We start from the raw sequence: 19,755 nt of genomic DNA on the forward strand, positions 1-19,755 counted from the left end.
TGAAAGGCAAAAGCCACATCGCTGACTCCTGAGCATGAATATGTTAGCTCTCATTTTTCATTCATAATAGTTCCGAGTTTCAATGATAACAATATCCTAAGATGGAAAGGAATCCACTAAATCCATTTGGCTACTCCAGAACCTTAATGTGAAGACTTTCATTGCATCTCTACTATTTTTTGGCATAAACTAGTACTATTTACTACATAATATTAAAGGCTTTCCTTTGCTGCCTTCCCTTCTACATTAGGATAAAGGCTTTGCGAGCACACAGAACACAACTGTTAGATGATTACAAGCAACATGTGTTTCACATTGGTGCCTGTGTAAAATAATCTACACCTGAATGGAAAAGAGCTCACCGCAGTTCAGAGCTGTCTGGCCACCCATGCCCAGAATTAACCCATCAGGCCGCTCAGCTTTGATGACTTCTGTGACGAACTGGGGGGTGATGGGGAGAAAGTAGACTGCATCTGCCTGCTTCAGTCCCACCTCGTTGGTCTGCACTGATGCAATGTTTGGGTTCATCAGCACAGTTTTGACGTTTTCTTCCTGGAAGAAAGCAAACAAATCAAGTGTCTGAATTCCGGGTCTACCGAAGAAAAGTGGTTACTACACTCAAATGAAGACTAGTTAGGCAAAGCTTTTAGATTATTCTCTGGGCTGGCGGCAAAAATCAAAGGAAAACAAGCATCAGGCCAAATGAAGGAAGAAGATGCTTTAAAGTAACGCTAATAAGAAAAACAAACAGCTTAGTCAAGATCATTGCCATGCATCTTTTGCCCGGCATATGGCAAGTCAAACTGGAAATCATTTCTAGAAAGACTGTCTAGAGACTGTCTGCTAGACTTCAGAGCTCAGTTAATCCCCAAAGAAAGAAATGCTCCCCCAAAGATTTAAAATGAGTAAATATACTATGGAATTAGAAGCAACTTAGATGTTTTCCTTTATATATCTTCTCTGAAAAGAGCATTAAGATTTTTTATACTGCTTTAAGATGCGGTATGTATCTTATTCTTGCTAGAATCACTAAGATCCAGCTGCTGATTGTCATTTTTTGTTTATTAGATTTCTAAACTTGCTGTAACTCTTTAAAAGTTATCATATGGCACAGGCAGTGGTGGTGCACGCCTTTAATCCCAGCACTCGGGAGGCAGAGGCAGGTGGATCTTTGTGAGTTCGAGGCCAGCCTAGTCTACAGAGCTAGTGCCAGGATAGGCTCCAAAGCTACACAGAGAAACCCTGTCTCAAAAAACAAAAACAAAACAAAACCCATATGGCAATAAATTAAAATACAAACCATATTAATATATGTGCATGCTCATGCACAAGGATGTTTGTAATCTTAACTCATTTCTTACATCTGGAGAGACTTCTTTTAAAATGATGTTCACTTGCTAATAATAATGTTTTTCCAAATCAGGATGAGAGGAAACGTAGTGAAGTAAAGTACGAAATGTGGCCAAATAGTCATATTATTTAACAAATTACTGTGTAGACTTCAATTTCTTCTTAAAAATTCAACAAAATATTCAGATGAAAGACTAAAACTCATTCTTGAAATCCAAATTTTTCCTTCAAGGAAACTCTGAATTAAAGATAAATGCAGTTTGTGCTATCTGAAATTGCATGTAGTATAATATTTATTAGCATATTTTTGTAAACTATTGCAATAAGAGAGATGTCCATTATTCGAGTGAAGTAACTGAGATTCAATGAGGTTAAATGTGTTACTAAAGGTTACATAGCTGAGGAATGACATTGGACTCTATCAAAATAAGACCGCTCAAATGCACTTTTCTCTCTCTTCAGAATGAGTTGTCAGTCAAATTGCCAAAAAATATTCAGAATAAGAGGATTATTATTAACAAAATGCTAGAAGGATCATAGAATTAAGCAAATAATTTATGAATATAAGTTGTAGTGAAATAATTGAATCTAAAGTGCAAACCTGTCATTAACAAAGGTATGAAGGAAAGCTCACTCCTGAGGTACCAACAAACTTCAAAATACCAAACATACTATACGTAGCAAATATCAGAACTTTTATGAATTTTACAGAAAAAGTATCATGCATACACATTAATCACTTTTTAAATTGATTTCTAAAATCCACTTATTTTTGCCATGATTCTTCTACTACATATGTACCCTCGTCAGAGCAAATCTTGGGCCGTAGGAAAACTTGAGTCAGCTGTTTCTGATGTTTGTTGTCCCGCTCTCCCTCTGATATCTCTGTGCTTTCTAGTGCTAGCCAGGTCTCTGGTGTGTGGCTTAAATACTGCAATGCCTGAGGCAGGGTCACAGAGCAGGTGCTTACACTACTCCTGGGTGTCCTGACAACCACCAAGATGTAGAGACTGATGGACATCCAATTAAAGAGTTATCTCCACATTGGAACATCTTAACCACACGAGATACTGTCTCTAAAGGTTGATTTTGTAATAAGGACAGTGGGGACCTGAATGAATTGAAGATACAGGTTCTCCTTTCTCAACTTGATTATTAAATCGTCTTTGTCACTTGAAAATGCAGCTGTATCCTTCAGTTTTGGAAGTCAGCACTAAAGGGACAGGATTCCCGAGTTACTGGTGATAACATCTTATGCTTAAACAAATGTGTTGTTACCCTTGCTCACCCAGCTAGGGCATTCGACTTCCACCACAGAGATGCCTGAAGCATCTAACACAGGACGTAAAGTAGCCTAAAGCCCAGACTCGCTCCTTCACATCAAACACAAGTATACTGAGCAACTCACTGTAGAAACAGGAAAAATAAATTTATGTCTTCAGTGTTAAAGGATAATAATATCAATAATTCCTACCTCTCTGCTTGGCTGATGTGCACATTTGAAACAGTTAAAATTTTTGGTTTTGACCAAACTTTTACTACACAGTTCTAATGATAGCTAAGGAAAATAATTATAGTGACTTTGAAAAGAAGCATCATAAATCTAAATTACAAACTACTAATTAGACTCATTAAAGAGAGTATATTAATCCTGGGAAAGCTCATGCTCTCTCACCTTCATGGCTTTTACAGCTTGAGATCCCGAGTAATCAAATTCACCTGCCTGACCAATGGACAGACCGCCAGATCCCAGGATAAGGACTTTGGAAACCTATGAACAATAAGAAAGAGACATTACTATCATTTCTAAGTAATGAAAGTAAGTCATTTGAAAGAGAATAGCTATTTCCAAGATAAAAGACTAACAATTGAAACATATCTAATTGCAATGCCCTTTCCAAAGTTCACGAGCATTTTGTCATTTAAGTAAAAAAAATTGAAGGAATCTGATATTTGACTTAAAAATGTGCAAATACCAAATACATTTATTCTACAGAAAATACTTGCATGTAAATATATTTGCACATTTTTAAAATGCAAACGCATTCTTCTAAAATGTATATAATTAAAAAGAAACAGAGAAGTTTTATCATATTAACATAAAAATTTAAATATATAATGACTTGGGTCTTATACATATTAATCTTTACCCACTTGCCTTTAGAAGTAAATAATAACATTTGGTTTACTATACTGAATGATGATTCATCTAATTTTAAACAAATGGATTCTATCAACTGTAGGTGATTCAGTAATCTAAAGTACATCTCAGGGTTATAAAAGACTATGGTTTAGGATGGGTAATGAAAAAATACCAAATTGCAAACCAAAGGTAACACTATTTTTTATTAAGTTGTTTATTATAAGCAGCCTAAATGTGGAAATTTTTTAGAAGGAAATTTTATAAGACAGTATTTTAAATTTCTTATTCTCTGCAACTTGACCAGGTGCAAGTAGCTCTGTGTGTTAATTACCATCTGTTGCAAAAGCAGTTTCACTGACGAGGGCTAAGAAATGCACTAATCTATGGCTATAAAAATAAGTCATTGGGAAAAGGTTTACTCCTATGTCCATTTAGCAGAATAATAATATTAGGATTTCCTCTAGGCCCTGTGGTTCTTCTGGACAGAGGTTCTGTGAAGAGAGTGGGTAAATATGAATACTCAGCCCTAAATGGTACATATGTTCCTCCCAAGGTCTGGGGACCATTATCGAAGAGGGTCAGAATGACTCTAGTAGCCAGAGGGAGGAGTGACTACAATAAACATCGCTTCATAGACATATCAGGGCAGTTGCACATATGAACTCATGATGTTGGTGACAGCATGCACAAGACCTGTGTAAGCTCAGGAGAGAAAAAATTCTAGAATAGAGGAAGTAACTGGATATAGAGTGCCACCTTTGGTAGAAGAGCTATTAGGAATTAATCTCAAGAAGAAACAATTTACTTTAAGGAAGTTATCCTTTACAAAGGATGACCACACACCCAAGAACATATGGGTACTACAGATTGTTCTTGGTGGCTTTAAGAAAAATCAAATGAGGACATGAGGTTGGGTGGGTAGGGAAGGAAGGGGATCTGGTAGAATTTGAGGGATGGTATGTCATTATGATTAAAAATACACTATGAAATTCTCAAGGAATTAATACAAATATTTTACTTTTTTAATGTGAATTTCAATGAGTTACCAAGAACAGATAACAAAAACATATAATTTTGACATTTGTTTTCCACAGACATTCATGCACTTTATAACATTTTATTAAAAAAAAACTCATCACGTATTAGAGAAACCATGTGAAGCACAAACCAAACAGAGTCCACATCTACTGACCTCTACTCGAGACGCAACCAGTGCTGGCTTTGGCAGAACTGAGGTGATGGTGGTGCCTTTCCCCTTCTTTATCAGTGAGAAAAATGAATCAAATAGATACTAGGAAAAAAAATAGAGCCAGCTAGTTAGACACTTCTAAACTCACAAGGCCTCCAAACACACTGCTGATGCTAAGTTGAGTGGGCGCATCAGAAAGAAAACATTCTGTTTGTCTGTGTTTGCTGTAAGTTCCTCCATGATATTGAGGGTTTTGTTATTTAGTGGTTTCAGTTTGGGTTTGGAGTTTGTCCAAGAACTGAATGCCTACTCCTTTCAAATTAAGTCAAATAAATACACCAGGGAAGACTAGAAAAGAGTCAGTTAGGTGAAGGTTCTGTAACACACACACACACACACACACACACACACACACACACACACACACACACACACAAGATATATTATATCTTGCCTGCAACCTTCAGGAGCCTTCTGGGCTCAACCCCAAGTTCTATAAGATGAGACGTTTTCTACAGACAATAAACACGTTCCATACAGACTTTAGGGAATATCAAGTTTTTAGTTCTTTAATTGTCTATCATTTGTACAAATAAAATTTTAGTTGATCAAAACCTGAAGCTACAGTACATGCACTTTAAAGTCAGAAATAGTGTTTTCTCATTTCTGTTGGCTCTAAAATAAATGACCCCTAAAGATTATTCTTAAACTTTACCAGTGAGCTTAATTCTGTTGCTTCACTAGACATGACAAGTGTCAACAAAAGTACTCATTTGACAGTTATTTGACAGGACCAAAAAATAAAACACTAAATCATAGTACTTTGACTATATATAGTAATCACATCATTCCTAATCTGAAGTACTAGAGTATTCTAATTTTAAATATTAAATTTAAAAAATACTTAACATGTATTACATGAAGACAGTAACCAGTGTTTTGTTTTGTTGTTTTGTTTTATCAGGTTCATAATGACTAATTAAGACCATACCAGCTTAGACCATTCTGAACTGATACTTCCAAATAAGAATTTTTAAAAAGTGCCACGCACATATCTAAGAATCCACTCCAGGATGAAAGAGCAGGAATTGCGGAAGGAAACTCATGTTCCCCCTCCTCCTTTTGCCTGAGCACCTTCCCTGAAGACAGGGATAAAAGGTACTGCTCCTGGAGCCTCCTGGGTGCAGGGGGAGAGGAGTCAATTCAGACATGCCAGGCTTTTCTAGGAGTCATCATGAGCTATGGTTGGAAAGATGCACTTGAATACTCAACCAAGAGCTCACGTTTCAAAATAGAGAAAATATCCAGGTTAGAAACACACTGCTCAGAGCATTACTATGGGTCCTTTCCATAATTATATATATATGATCAGGTGACCAAGCAGGCTGTCTGCTCCCTTCCCTGCTGCCCCTTTCCGTGCCCCTGCTGCTGTTTATTCTTCTTCTGTGGCTACACAACCAGTTGCCATAGGGACTTTTTTTTAAACTCACAGATGGGGGATTAAAATTTCATTTCAGTTATGAGATGGAAAGAGCAAGAGGGAATTCATTTGCATAGCACAACAATTGTAAATTTCAGAACTAAATATATTAGAATGATAATGCGTTTATGTAAAAATAGCATCATAGCATTGCTTCGAGTTTCTTAAGGGCTTTCCCACTTTAAATTTAAGAAAAGATTAAAATTTACTGCATGATCTTCATGAGGGAATTTAATACAAAATGCAGGATGCCGAAAAACATCCCCTTGAGAATATTGTTCACCAGTTATTTTTGTTTCTTGAGTCTTGAGCTCTGATTTTTTTTTTCAAATACGTAGCAGACATCATCTGGCTGGCATACCTCAGTGTCTGTTGGCCCCGGGCTGACCTCTGGGTGGAACTGCACAGCGAAGAAGGGTTTGCTCTCATGCATAATCCCCTAAAGGAATAAGAAAAAGGGAGCGATTCCTTCTATGACAACAAACGTCAAGTATGGCAATGTATTATTCAGTAGATAATAAAGTTCAAATAGGAAACCAAGGTAAGTGCTTAATAAAGTTCTGGAAAATTCCTAGTTCTAGTAGAAGTAACATGATCGGAGACATTAAGGATTCACTGGACTATTTAAGTAAGACTAGAGAAGAACCCAATGAAGAGGAAGCTAGATTGGGGTGGGCGGTTCCATACTATAATAAAAACAAACAGATTTGGTCCAGAGCCTTTGGGGACCTTCTGGGCTCTCTTCAAAATAAGATGAAATTCTCATGTCCAACTCTTACATTACTTGCCCAAAGGTGATAAAGGCTGTTCCAGTACTGAGTGAGGCTCAAGGACATACCCCGGGCTGGCCTCAGACAGATGTGTGTCACCTGTCCCCTAATAATGATGAATGTGTAAGATGGATTCTGAGGAGGGGCACAAGTTCTGGATCTTAACAAGTCAACTAATAAGAAAGTGAGAGAGCAATTACTTTTTTTAAGTGGCAAGCTGGCTGAGGGAGATCATTCCATGGATTAGAGCTCTTGGTTTACAAGCAAGAGGGACCTGAGTTCGAATTCCTATCACCCATGTAAGAAACTAGGCATGTCAATGCATGTGCTTATAACTTCAGCAAGAAGGGGTAGAACTAGGTGGTTCCTGAGACCTTACTGGCCAGACAGACAAGACAAATGGTCCAGTTTAATGAGTGGCCCTCTCATAAGTCAATAAAGAACAATACAAGAAGATATAGGGTGTCCTGCTCTGGGATCCCCCCCACACCTGCACAGTTACATGCAGCACATATACCATAAACATGAAAAAGAGAGTACATAACAGACTAGGAAAGCCCTTAATTTCTCACCAACTAAACAGCTTTGTTGAGAGCTCTTACCTCATTTGTTTGATCATTGACATTCACAAACAGCGGTTTCCAGCCAGCAGGGAGGGTGCTGTCCAGAGCATAGCCATGGTTCTGAGCAGTAATGAAAGCCTGTCTGTTTGTGACATTCAAAACAGGTTGATTCTGTCCTCTGGAGAGAGATGGCAAGAAAGAATAGAGAAAAGAAGAAGTGAAGAGAATGTAAATGTTACTCATAAAGTCAACTTCCAGCCTTTCATCTGCTTTAGTGAAAACCACTTTGTGAAAAGAGTCACAGATTGTTAATCGCAATAATTTCAGCCTCAAAAAAAATCAATTCAGGGAGGCTTGTTGAGTCTTAAGTATCAGGTCTATTAAACCTCTATAATCAGTTTTAGAAAGGCACTCATAACAAAAAGAATTACATACTGGCTTAACAGAGATACAAATAAGCAACTTATTTAAAAGGAGCTACAGCAGTTTTCAAGCCAGAGGAGAACTCTCCGAGTTAACAAATAGATGATGCCTCAGACTAGAATCAATCTGAGTTGCACTTTGTGTAGCAGGAGGGAAGGAGGGCACCTAGCGTGGAGTAAATCAGCAGTGTTGGGGGACAAAGGAGTGAAACCAAGGATCCCATGTGTCCTCGGCTCTTGAGTCATTCTAGCTCTTTACAAAGTTATCAATGTTCTGTAATGAAGCTTAAAATCAGAACAATTTCCTTCGGCATATCATCTGATTGAGTATTATAACTTCAATTCACGCCGAGAGAAGGAAAATAACCTTAAACTACAGCGAAGTTATCGTTAGAGAAGGCTGCCTCTGAGAAATGTAATAAAAGTGGTATCAGGTGGTCAGACAACTGTGAACTATGTAATAGGATGGCTGCCGTTTACTCTGAGGAAACGGTATGTAAATTCTCTAAGCCTTTTGTGTTTGGTTACCGGTGGTATTTCAGAGATAGCCCCACAGCAAACAATCTCATAATTGCCTTACCTGTTCGCCATGGACATCTTGTAGGATTTGGCACCAGCAGCCAATCCCGTTATTATGTTTCCTGTGCTGATTCCGAACAACGGCTCTTTGCGATCACTCTCCAAAATCTGTGTCAGGGAAGATCATCAAACAAGTAAGACAGACTCTGGAAAAACACCTTCTCAAAGAACAAAGCCAAAACATCCCCCACCCCTCATTAGCAACATGAAGGAACTAGGAAAGGAACCCCTGGTTATAATGTAAAGAGAGATCTGTAGCTCTAGAATTCGTTAAGACTTCCTTGCCATTCAGATAAAAACCAAACATAACATTTCAAAAATTCGAAGGTCTTGGGACTTCTGCCTCGAGGCAAGGAGCCTGGGTTGTCATTTTGCAATTATGAGGGATGTTCTAGGTAAAGATGGGACTCCATCCAGCCACTTTTAGTGTAGGCAGTCATGGCAAATTCCCTGTTTTCCAAAGCAATGCCACACTTCTAAACGTCCTCGCTGGCTTTTCTCTACAATACCTGTGCTAAAATTGTCTCCAAGTCCTAATGTAAGTTCTAAAAATGCACAAATAGATAAAACACAACCTCTTTGATGCCCTTCCCCTCCCACGCAGTTGCACACAAATCTCAGGGTCACCGCACCTTTTTCACATTCTGAATTAGTGGTTGTGCAAGAGCTGGATTCCCGGGTCCCCCAGCAATCAGAAGTCCATCATACTCCATCTGGGTGAAGTCATGATTCCAAGGAACTAAGTGCACTTCAGCTCCTCGCTGGAAAAGAAAGACAAGAAAGATGAGCTGAACGTTTGCTTTGGCCATGTGTGCTTTTGCTTGGGCTTCCTTTGAAGAACTAGCCTCTAAAAGGAATTTTTTAAAAATAGTGTTTAATCTAATAACACTGGATAAAATGTTATTTTAATGTCTCATTGTGCTTCATATGGTATAAGAAATGGTCAGTAGGAAACACTGAACTTTTACTTATGAAAATGGCACCCTCGCTTGTACAAGAGTGGCTTCGGGGTCTGAACTCGCCCTGACAGGACAGCGAGGTTTTTACTATCTCAGGAGCTGCAGCACAGGATGGCAAATAAACCCCTGCCTCTGCAAATGCGTGGCCATATCTCATCCTTTCACTTTTTCGTCTTTTTGTCTGACAAGTTTTAACTTTCCTTTCTAGGGTTTTCTGATCTATTTATATTCTGGGGAGGGGGGAACCAAATGATTTTCATAAAAGCAAACAGGAGAGAAGGGGTCTACCTTGAAGAGGCAAAGTCCTGTCCTTCTGGCTAGTTTGCACAGTGCCAACAGCTTCTGTGCAAGCTACTGCAGAAGAAAGTCATCACTGGCCTTACCCAGCACTGGACCTTGTATGCTACGATGCTGACTGACTGGCTAGATGTAGAAACTGTTGTAACAGTGGCATTGAGATTATGGAGCTCACCGACTGCTTTCTGACTGGATATGAGGCCTATTCTACAGGAGGGATTTTTGTGACTGGTACCATAAACCCGCTCAAAATCTCACAACTTGGGGAGATCATAGACCCTAGGGAGTAATTTGCTGCTGTTGTTTCACTAAATAATCAGGATTTCAGGTATGTATGCTTATGCCCGTAGATCAGTGCTGCTCTCAACCTTTGGTCACAGAAACTTCTTTCAGCAGTGGGTGGTAGTTAATAGTGAGACTCAGCGCTTGTCAAAACACCAAGTACTCAGTACCCAGCTCGAGGTGGGTCATGTAAGTTAACCTCCCACTGTCTGAGGCTCGTGGACATTTGTGTAAGAGGGGCAGGCAAGAATGGAAGAGACGGTGGATGGAAGGGGAGCTGTGAAATACTGACTTCTGGACAGGGCACAGCCTTTGTACACATCAGCTCACAATGGCTGTGATTACCTACCTAACACCAGCACAAGATCAAGCCAGTCAAAATTCCAGTGTGGATGAGGGAAGGCCCCTGAGGACCCACCCCTATCAAAGGAGCTATGGGCAATGGAATGGGCAGCTGTTGAGGGAGAAGGAGTCCCTCTCCTTTGGCCCAGCAGCAGGCAGACATACTCCAAAGGACAGAAAGACACTCATGTGTGCATAATCTCTACTAATTAGACTGAAGGGGCTATTAACAACAAAAACATAATAAATAAAAAGAGGACATGAAGCAGAATGGAGAGGGGGAAACAAGAGACAGTTGGAAGGGAGGTAGGGTAGGCTGAGTCTAATCAGCATGCATTGTATGAATGTATAGAATTTCCCAAGAGCAAAAATATTACTTAAAAAGGAAAGATCATAGACAAAGAGAAATGGAGAGTAGATGGAGTATAAAGAAAATTACAGAAAAAAAGTCTAATTACTTTTCTACCTTTGAAAGTTCCCCTAGAGCTCCCTGAGATGAGAATTTGAAAGTATATTGGGAAGGTTTGTACAATACACATAAATGGGATGGAGAAATGACACAAGACACCCCAGTACAGTATACAACAGTTACCACAGTGAACAACCAGAGTGTGAGGTCCTTGGGGAACATGAAACCAGCATTGAGTACTTAGATATGATCCATGCCTGAGGCAAAGGGACTTTACAGTGTGACTCTATGTTCAATGGTTGGGGAGTGTTCTAGGGGAAATTCTGTGTTTCTTGATGGAAAATTGGCTCTATCTAACTAGAGAAGTTCCTTAGTCAAAGAGACCTGTAATTCCTGCAACTGAAAAATGGGGATTAAAATACCCAAAATAGGAGTGGAATATGAAAAGTTCTTTTGTGAATCTACTACTAAAAGATTCTTGAAGAATTTTGATAATAAAATTTATCCCCTAACCCCTACCAGCCCCCTATCCCACCCACTTTCTTCTCCCCAGGAAGGGTGAGACCTTCCATGGGGAATCTTCAAAGTCTGTCATATCATTTAGAGCAGGGCCTAGGCCCTCCCCCGTGTGTTTAGGCTGAGAGAGTATCCTTCTATGTGGAATGGGCTCCCAAAGGTCATTCGTATACTGATCCACTACCAGAGGCCCCATAGATTTCCCAGTCCTCCTCACTGACACCCACGTTCAGGGGGTCTAGGTCAGTCCTATACTGGTTGCCTATCTATCAGTCTGGGGTCCATGAGCACCCCCTTGTTCATGTAGTCCTTAAACATTTTAAGGTTCATGTTTAATTAGCTTTCAAAGATTTTATGTAAATCTCTGCAGAAGGCTTACAATTTCAGGACATAATTCTTGTAAGCATATGGTGCATAATAAATGTAGTCTAACAGAGGCAATCTCAGACAGCCCTGGCTTTCTTCCATTTCCAAACCTCAAAGTGAATGTGGACTGTCTCAAAATAACTGATAAGGATAGTCAGTGTGATTCAAACGAGGTAACCCAGGCTCAGAAGAACAGTGTATGTTCTCTGTCATGTGTGGATCCTAACACTATATGGTGTGTGTGTGTGTGTGTGTGTGTGTGTGTGGTGTTAGGATATATGTATGCGTATTGGAATGAGTGTAGGTAGAGGTCAGAAAACTAGAAAGAGGCTGACGAGGAAGGAAAAGGAGGCTTTAAAGAGGGGAATATGGAGACAACTATAGCACACTACAAAATTAAAAAGGAGATACTAGCATTGGAAGGGAACAAGGAGAAGAGGGGGAAGCCCAAACTAATCATGTATCAAGATGCCACAAGAAAACCTTGTTCTTCATTTGCTAACTAAAAGGATAAAATGAATAAGTTTAAAAAAAACAAACTAATGAGAAAAGTCATTTTTCTATGGGTTTTGGTACTTGGAGATTTTTTCTAAGACATAGTTGTCTGAATCCTTAATTTGAACAGGGATATATGTGTCCTTTTGTGGATCAAAAAGAGGAGATTCCTGACATTTCAAGGGAAGCCTTCTCCTAAACAAATGGTACAAACAATACATCAGCACTACAAGCCTCAGCTTCTAGAGGGGGTGAATCACTTACCTTAACTAGGAGGCGGATGACATTGTTTTTTATTCCACAGTCCACAGCTACCACCTTCGTGGGGTTTCCTTTGCCAAACACCTTGACATCCTGCCATTTAAAAAAGCAGCCATTGAGAGGAGATCCCCAGTGTAAGCACCAGGCCCAGACTGTAAATTCACTGAGGGTGTTTTGTACTTAGATGTGTAACAGATTGATTGCTAACTGCTGGGGAGTGACTGGCAGTTAAAAATCAATTTGTAAGAAAAGCACAGCAAATACCACAGACTGTATTTTTTTTATGAGAAAAAAAGTACTTTGCTGTCTTATATAAACTATTCACTACAGTGATAAGAAAGATCTTTAAGAAGTTGGCTGCTTCCATAGTTAACCATCATCCCCATGTTTTGCCTCATTAGCAATAAAAGTCTCAAATATTATTGTCTGATTCAGCAGGAAGCAGACGAGGTAATGGATACATCATGCCTTAAACAACACTTGATCATCAAACTGCAGTGCAGATCAAATACGATAGCACTAAGTCACTGTATATTAGGCTTATGGAGAGAAGCTGAATGGGTAAAATCAATATGAGAGTCGTAAGAATTCCTCAGCTAGTGTAGACCACCTGGTCCCTTTAGATTACCAGATAGTCATTTGCATTTAAATGGTAGATTTCATAAGAAAGATCCCAGAGCATAACATAATCATTATCAACATCTTAAGTACGGCTTGGAGGCAGATCGATTTTTGCAGGCATTTACCCAAGAAGCAATTCTCTAGTCATAAAAAGCAAAAGGAACAAAAGAGGAAGCAGGAAGCCTAGAGCATCTGGTGGCCACACTGGAGCTGGCTTCAAGAGTTAGGTAGAATACTCTGAATTTAGAATGACTCCATGGAAGACAAGGGTATCACATATCCTGAATATGTGAAGGAACACATGCTTTACTTGAAATGTCTACCTCTCGGCAAACTCTATATATAGCATACATCCATAATCCTTCAAGTGAGCTAGAGGAGAAGATACTAAAAGGCCTTCTGCCATTTGCTTTCTCCTTCTGTAGCTATTCTGGAAGGAAAACACTGAATCTAGAGAACTATTACTGAATGATCATTAATGACACAGGTAAAGTCTCTCGTCAGACAATTTGTAAAAGCACTGATTTACCTCTCTTACTGTTCTTTCTGCTCTTCTCTTCCTCTCTCACCCTTTGCCCCCACTCCCCTCTCTCGCTCCCCCTCCCCTTTAAAAAACTCCATGGCTAACGGAAAAAAAGAAGTACTGATTTATTCTTAACCTTGGGCTCCTTCTATAAAGTAAAACAATGCTACCAGATAGTGATAGCTATGTAACACTGCAATCAGACGACAATGAATTAAATGATCAACATTTCCAAGGCATACAATAAAACAAAACTCAAATTTTATATAACTTCCTGATCTGCATACACATTTTATCACAGCCATCACGACATTATTCAGTCACCAAGGCATTAAGAGAACCAGCTGTTGTCATGAGGGACACTTTATTTGACGTGGGTAAAAATATAGAACTGGTGAGATGACTCAGTATATCAAGCACTTGCTTTAAAAACATGGAGACCTGAGTTCGATATCTAGATCCACACATAAAGGTGGAAGGAGAAAACAATATTTACAAAGTTGTCTTATTCTGACCTATATACATGTACACACAGAGAGACACAGACACATATACACACTAATACTAATGATAATAATAATAACATCAAAATAATAAGAATTAATTTAAGAGATGATAATGGATAGATATAGATGATAGATAATGGATAGATAGATAGATGATAGATGGATGGATAGATAGATAGATAGATAGATAGATAGATAGATAGATAGATAGATGAGCTTATTGGAAATTGTACCAGACACTCTGTGAGCCAAACCCCAGAGATTCTGAAAGCCCTTTTCTAAAACCATACAATATTTTCATAGAAATTACACACTTTAAATAAGCTCTGATTTACTGTAACTAATAAAAGGTAAATTTCATGTAAATAATCATCACACTGCACTAGAAAAATGCAAGGAGAAAAGAGGTGCACATTTACAATATACGTCACAATTTTCAGTAGTTTTGACTCATATTTGGTTAGATACTCAGATATGGAGCCTGGAGATATAGAGGACCACTCACATATCCTTTCCATATCAAATAGCAGAAGCTATACAAAACATCACAGACACATGAAAGTGTGAATTTGCTTTAGGATTCTGAAAATTAATGTGTCATATAGTGTTTTCAACTGACCACAGAATTTTTTAAGGTGAATTTCTCTAAGCTGGTGTTCCTGACATTTGGAAAATGCCAGGATTTTATTTTCAAGTTGCTTGAAACTTTATCCACCTACACTTTGCTCTAAAAAGATACTGAATGAATTTCCATAGCAGTACTGTTCTTCAGCAACAATACACTAATACACAAAACTCTCCAGATCTAGTAGGCATCCATCCATCATTGGCCAAATGTATTGTATTCATATAAGCGAATGCTTTGTTTCTACTCATCAAACACACTTAGCTTCCACAAGTCTCTGCCTCTCAACATTGTGCCATCCTTTCTGCCTGAAACAGCTCAATTTCTGTTTATCTGTAACTGCTGGGTCTTTGTGTCTGCTATCAGCCTTAACACCTCACCAAGCCTTCTGTAATACACCTGTCTCATTTTGGTGCTGCACCATGAGTGGTCTAGCCGTGGCCTGTGAGCATTCCAAGGACAGCCTTTATTTTATCACAGGTTTCTGCACATGCTGGCTGACTTGCTTGCTTCTCCTACTAGACTCCTATGGTCTCCAAGGTCAGAAAGAGTAACACACAAGATTCATTCGGACCTTCATTACAAAACATTAAATCAAGACCAAGAGGCATGACTCTAAAGTGTTCTATACCATTTTAATAAACAAAACTAAACATGATTCACTATGGAGTTACTTAGGCATAATTGTGAACATTAATTCTTTAGCTTAAATATGACACAAAAAAGTTTTGTGGAACCCTGTCTAAATAAATATTTTAATATTAGAAAGTCAGTAGGCTTAAAATGAATGAAACAAAACTAGAAAGAAAGAAGAAAATTTTCTCACCTTGGTTGAAACCTCAGCAATCAAATTCTGCTTATTGGGATCCACAAAATCCACAGACTGTCCATCAAATTCAATCTTCCCAAGCATGGTACCCTATTGAATTAAAACAAAATACATACAGTGGGAAGTAACAATGTTACATTGAAAGGATAAGCCCACAAAGGATAAACCCACAGTTGTTTCATCATTTAGATATCTTCATAACAACTTTTAGCCATCATCACATCTTCATCTTCTCCAACCGGAATGCAAAGTGGTTGGCAGCTGCATTTCAGAAAATGCAATTAGTTTGTTTTCTTTTTCATGTGAGTGAAGGAGGGTGTGTTGGTACACATGTATTCACAGAACTGTGTGCTTGCATTCTTATGCAAATGGGGGCTAGATGTCAACCTCAGTGTCGTTCCTCCAGTCTACCTTGGAGGTAAGTCTTTCAGTGGCTAGCAGCTAGTTGGTCATTCAGACATAGAGATCTGCCTGACTCTGCTTCTCTGGTGTCCCCATGTACAGGAATTTTTATATGGGTGGAACTTAAGCTTAGTTCCTCAAGGAAAACATTTTAGCAACTGAGCCATCTTCCCAGTCCTGTGAGGAGTTATTTCAGCACTAAGGCCATTGTCCTTTGTGAGGAAAGTTAAGTGACATCCGAATTCAGGTCAACAGTTTCCAAACTAGCATAGGTTAAACAGGGACCCAGAGACCTTAGTTCGTTGGGTCTAAAATTATTACACAGGAGAAGTAGACAAAATAATCTGTTGGAAAGGGAAGATGAAACCTAAAAACTACCAAGAAATAAACAGAAATTATTATATAATTTGATAGTAAATTTGAGCCTCAAAAAAAGACAAAGAAATTGAAATTTAATGTCAGAAAATTCTAGAAGTCACAGTAAAAGTATTTCACTATGTTAGACACATCAATATGCAGGTTCCCAAATTGCCAAAATTTTACCATCTGCAACATTTTCACAGTCACCCTTGCTAGATTGGACATGGCAACTTTGTCTTCTTTTTATTGGCTGTCTCTTGAGATCTCCTTGTTTGTCAGGATGTCTGCTTTGAGGTGTCTAGGAAAATACCATACTGTATCTACTTGCCAGGATTTCCTCTACAATATTATTGCATTGAAGGAAACAAAAGTCTTATTTCCTTTTAAACTGATTTCTTGGAGAAGTCATTATGTGAATGCGGGTTGAAAACTCCCACACACCATGGAACCATCATGGATTTTAGTGCTAAAATTTTGTTAAAACCAGGGTGCTGGATCAAAGCCTTGCAAATTTAACCCTAACCCCCTTTTACTTCCACACTGACGTACATGGTGATTTCTACCTACTTTTTAAACCCAAGTTGCACATTTCTATTTTTGCATCCCAAATTCTGCAACCTGCTTTTCTCCTTCCTGATGATGTGTGAAATGCAATTTGAGTTTTCAAACTATGAGTAATGGGAGTGAAAGCCATGACACACATTTTTAGTATGAGCCAGTATCAGCCATAAACAAATATAACAGGTAATGCTATTATGTACCCTACACTATTCAGCTAGACTTCTAAAAATCGAAGTCCCCGTGATAAAAATAGAGTTCATCTGAGTCCAGCACACCATGCAGAAGACACAGTGTGGTCTGGGGAAGAGTTTTCACAGGTCATCAGGCCTGGCTATATTCTATCCAGCCTGCTAATCCTGCAGCCTGGCTTGCATTCTGAATTCCTGCAGGTCCTAGATGCTTTGTCATTGTTTACAACTCCCATACACTGTTAGGCCAAGGAAACATAAGAATCCACTTGGGATACATAATCTCACTGAAGTCTCTTCCCAGGAAAATCACTGAAGCACCAATGCCATGAGAAGCAGAGTAGGTGACAGCAGGAACTCTCACTGCCTTCTGTCAGGTCACAGGTGCTGCCATGCTCACATTCCTCCTTTCTGTTTGCAGACAGCCTGTGTCAATACACTTGCCTTTGATAGCCTCAGGGCACTGGTTCTAGGAACCTCCTTGAATACTAAAATCCACAGTGCTCAGATCCATCATATAAAATGGATCTATGACTTTAAATCATGTCTAGGTCACTTACAGTAGTTAATGCAATGCAAGTATTATGTGAAGGGCCATTGCACTGTAAATTAAGGGTTAATGATGAAACGTTTGTAGGAAATTTTACAGGCGCCTTCTAATAGTTTGTGAAAAACTTACAGATGCAGAGGACTGGCTACATTTGAACAAGGAATCCACAACATATTCTCCGGAAGGACCTGTGTCCTTATATACGACCAAATTATATTGTTTCTTTTTTAATGTGTTAACATCTGGTGAGAAAACTTAGTTGCATTTGGGGAATTTGGTGAACACTGATGAGGAAATGCGTCTTTCTGATATGGATTATGAAGATACAAGTAGCAAAGAAACTTGATAGCGGAAAGAAGGAGCAAGTAGTGATGATATTCTCAAATGGGGGGTCAGATGTTGCAGCCATCAGACAGGACAGCAAAGAAAACCTTGCCTTAAGTTTCTTTGGCTTTGAATCCAATCTTAGGAAAGACTCTTTAATTGAGATAACCCACACTCATGATACAAAACTCATGAATTTCACAAACAGACCTTCGTGGAGACCTGAGTAAAAATAGCATCAATGTTCTATAGTTTCTGATTTGCGTTTTTCAGCATAGAGGATTCTGATTAGGTCAAATTTTACACAGTTTGTAAATACTTTCTCTGTTCCACTAGAAGACTGTCATGTGTGCAGAATTATAATGTCTACACTTTTTGCCATTATCAGCACATAGTAGGCACTCAATAGATTCCTGCCAGGTAAGTTGCTCTCAGGTCCACCCAGCTGCATGCCTGGTCATCAAGGACTCCACCTGGAAACCACATAAGAAGAGTAAAGGAAAGTGACATAGGACTGAGCAGAGGGAGCTGGCCAGGTTTTCTCCTTTGTGTATTAGTGAGTCCTTCATGCACTGGGGGGAAATGAGAAGAGACAGAGATTAAGCTAAAGATGATGATCATACCTTATCCCGAATTATTTTAGTCAGCATTCTTGTATCCACTCCATAAATTGCAGGGACCTGTAAGAAAAAGAAAATCACAGTGACAGTGGAATGAGAGGAGATTAGAGCCAGCACATTGTTTTCTAGTTGGACACTTAGCCTCATCTATCTTCTTGAGCAGTAAATAATTTCTCCACTCCCTCTTTTCCCTGACCCAGGGTGATGGTGTTGTCAGTTCCAAGGAAATTGCTGCTCTACTTAAGCACAAAACTCCTACTGCCCAAGATTGTCCTCAGAATAAAAAAAAAAACAAGAAATTCTGCACATCAATCTCTTGCAATAGCTTTGCTGCTTAACCCCAGATATTAAATAGGTCACATTCTATACAAATATTCATTTTGAAATAATGAGATATGTGTGCATGCATATATGTGGTTTGAAATATGTGTATAATTTTATAGTTTAGGTACAACATATTTTTTAAAAACCTATATTTTAAAGAGTCAAATCAGTGAACTTTGTAGGAAATAATACACAGATATATTTTGAGCCAAATATTCCTGGCACATAGTATGTACTCAACACATTTTTTTCTTAAGGTTTATGTTGTATAGTCATGTTTCCCTAATATTTGTTCACCCTATTCATCAATGAGGCAATACATCCTTTGAGTTTCTCTTTTTTTTTAGACTAAGTTTGATGAAGACAGATATGGTCTTCGTACATTGAAAGCACACTCTAACAATATTAACACCAAAATTATTAATTCTAACATGAAGAAAATCAAATGTGCTAGATAGCACAAAGAGTACATGTATATATATGTGAATGAGGGAGAGACAGAGAGGAGACAGGAAGAGAGAAATGAAGACAGGGAGAGAGTGAGGATAAAAACGAAGAGAGGTAGAAAAAGAGAGGTGGCAAAGAGACAGACAAAAAGACAGAGAGACAGACAGACTACAGAGGGGGAGATTGAGTGCTCAATAATCATTACAAAAGCCATCCAAACCAAGATAAGTAAAGGTGCAATGGTTGGGAATATATCAGTGGTGCCTCAGCACATGACAGAGGTGCCTTCTTGCTTCTTAAACTTTAGGAACTGGGACCTAGGAATCCAGGCCCAAGACTTTTGTTTTTACTTTTATTTTGTCACAAAGGGTAACATTGATCCCAATAGATGAACATTCATTGGAGAGGCAGAACTTTCTGGGCACTGTATTCTATTAAGCACAGATTAGCAG

The 19,755-nt window shown here is 38.8% G+C and overlaps 1 protein-coding gene across 3 annotated transcripts in view; it reads right to left on the reverse strand.

Moving 5' to 3' along the window:
- Nucleotides 1-19,755, reverse strand: part of Cps1 (carbamoyl-phosphate synthase 1) — a 117,218-nt gene that overhangs the window by 68,085 nt on the left and 29,378 nt on the right. For all 3 annotated transcript variants that reach the window (XM_040753392.1, XM_040753393.1, XM_005070541.4), the window contains exons 6-15: nucleotides 18,536-18,592; nucleotides 15,525-15,617; nucleotides 12,427-12,516; nucleotides 9,129-9,257; nucleotides 8,498-8,604; nucleotides 7,535-7,673; nucleotides 6,524-6,601; nucleotides 4,686-4,784; nucleotides 3,026-3,121; nucleotides 363-552 (exon numbers count right to left, since the gene is read on the reverse strand). In XM_040753392.1, the coding sequence (XP_040609326.1) occupies nucleotides 363-552; nucleotides 3,026-3,121; nucleotides 4,686-4,784; nucleotides 6,524-6,601; nucleotides 7,535-7,673; nucleotides 8,498-8,604; nucleotides 9,129-9,257; nucleotides 12,427-12,516; nucleotides 15,525-15,617; nucleotides 18,536-18,592 (1,078 nt within the window). The remainder of the gene's footprint in view (nucleotides 1-362; nucleotides 553-3,025; nucleotides 3,122-4,685; nucleotides 4,785-6,523; nucleotides 6,602-7,534; nucleotides 7,674-8,497; nucleotides 8,605-9,128; nucleotides 9,258-12,426; nucleotides 12,517-15,524; nucleotides 15,618-18,535; nucleotides 18,593-19,755) is intronic.

This window comes from Mesocricetus auratus, unplaced genomic scaffold (assembly GCF_017639785.1).
Source record: "Mesocricetus auratus isolate SY011 unplaced genomic scaffold, BCM_Maur_2.0 Super-Scaffold_100010, whole genome shotgun sequence".
In the NCBI taxonomy this organism is placed as follows: Eukaryota; Metazoa; Chordata; class Mammalia; order Rodentia; family Cricetidae; genus Mesocricetus; species Mesocricetus auratus.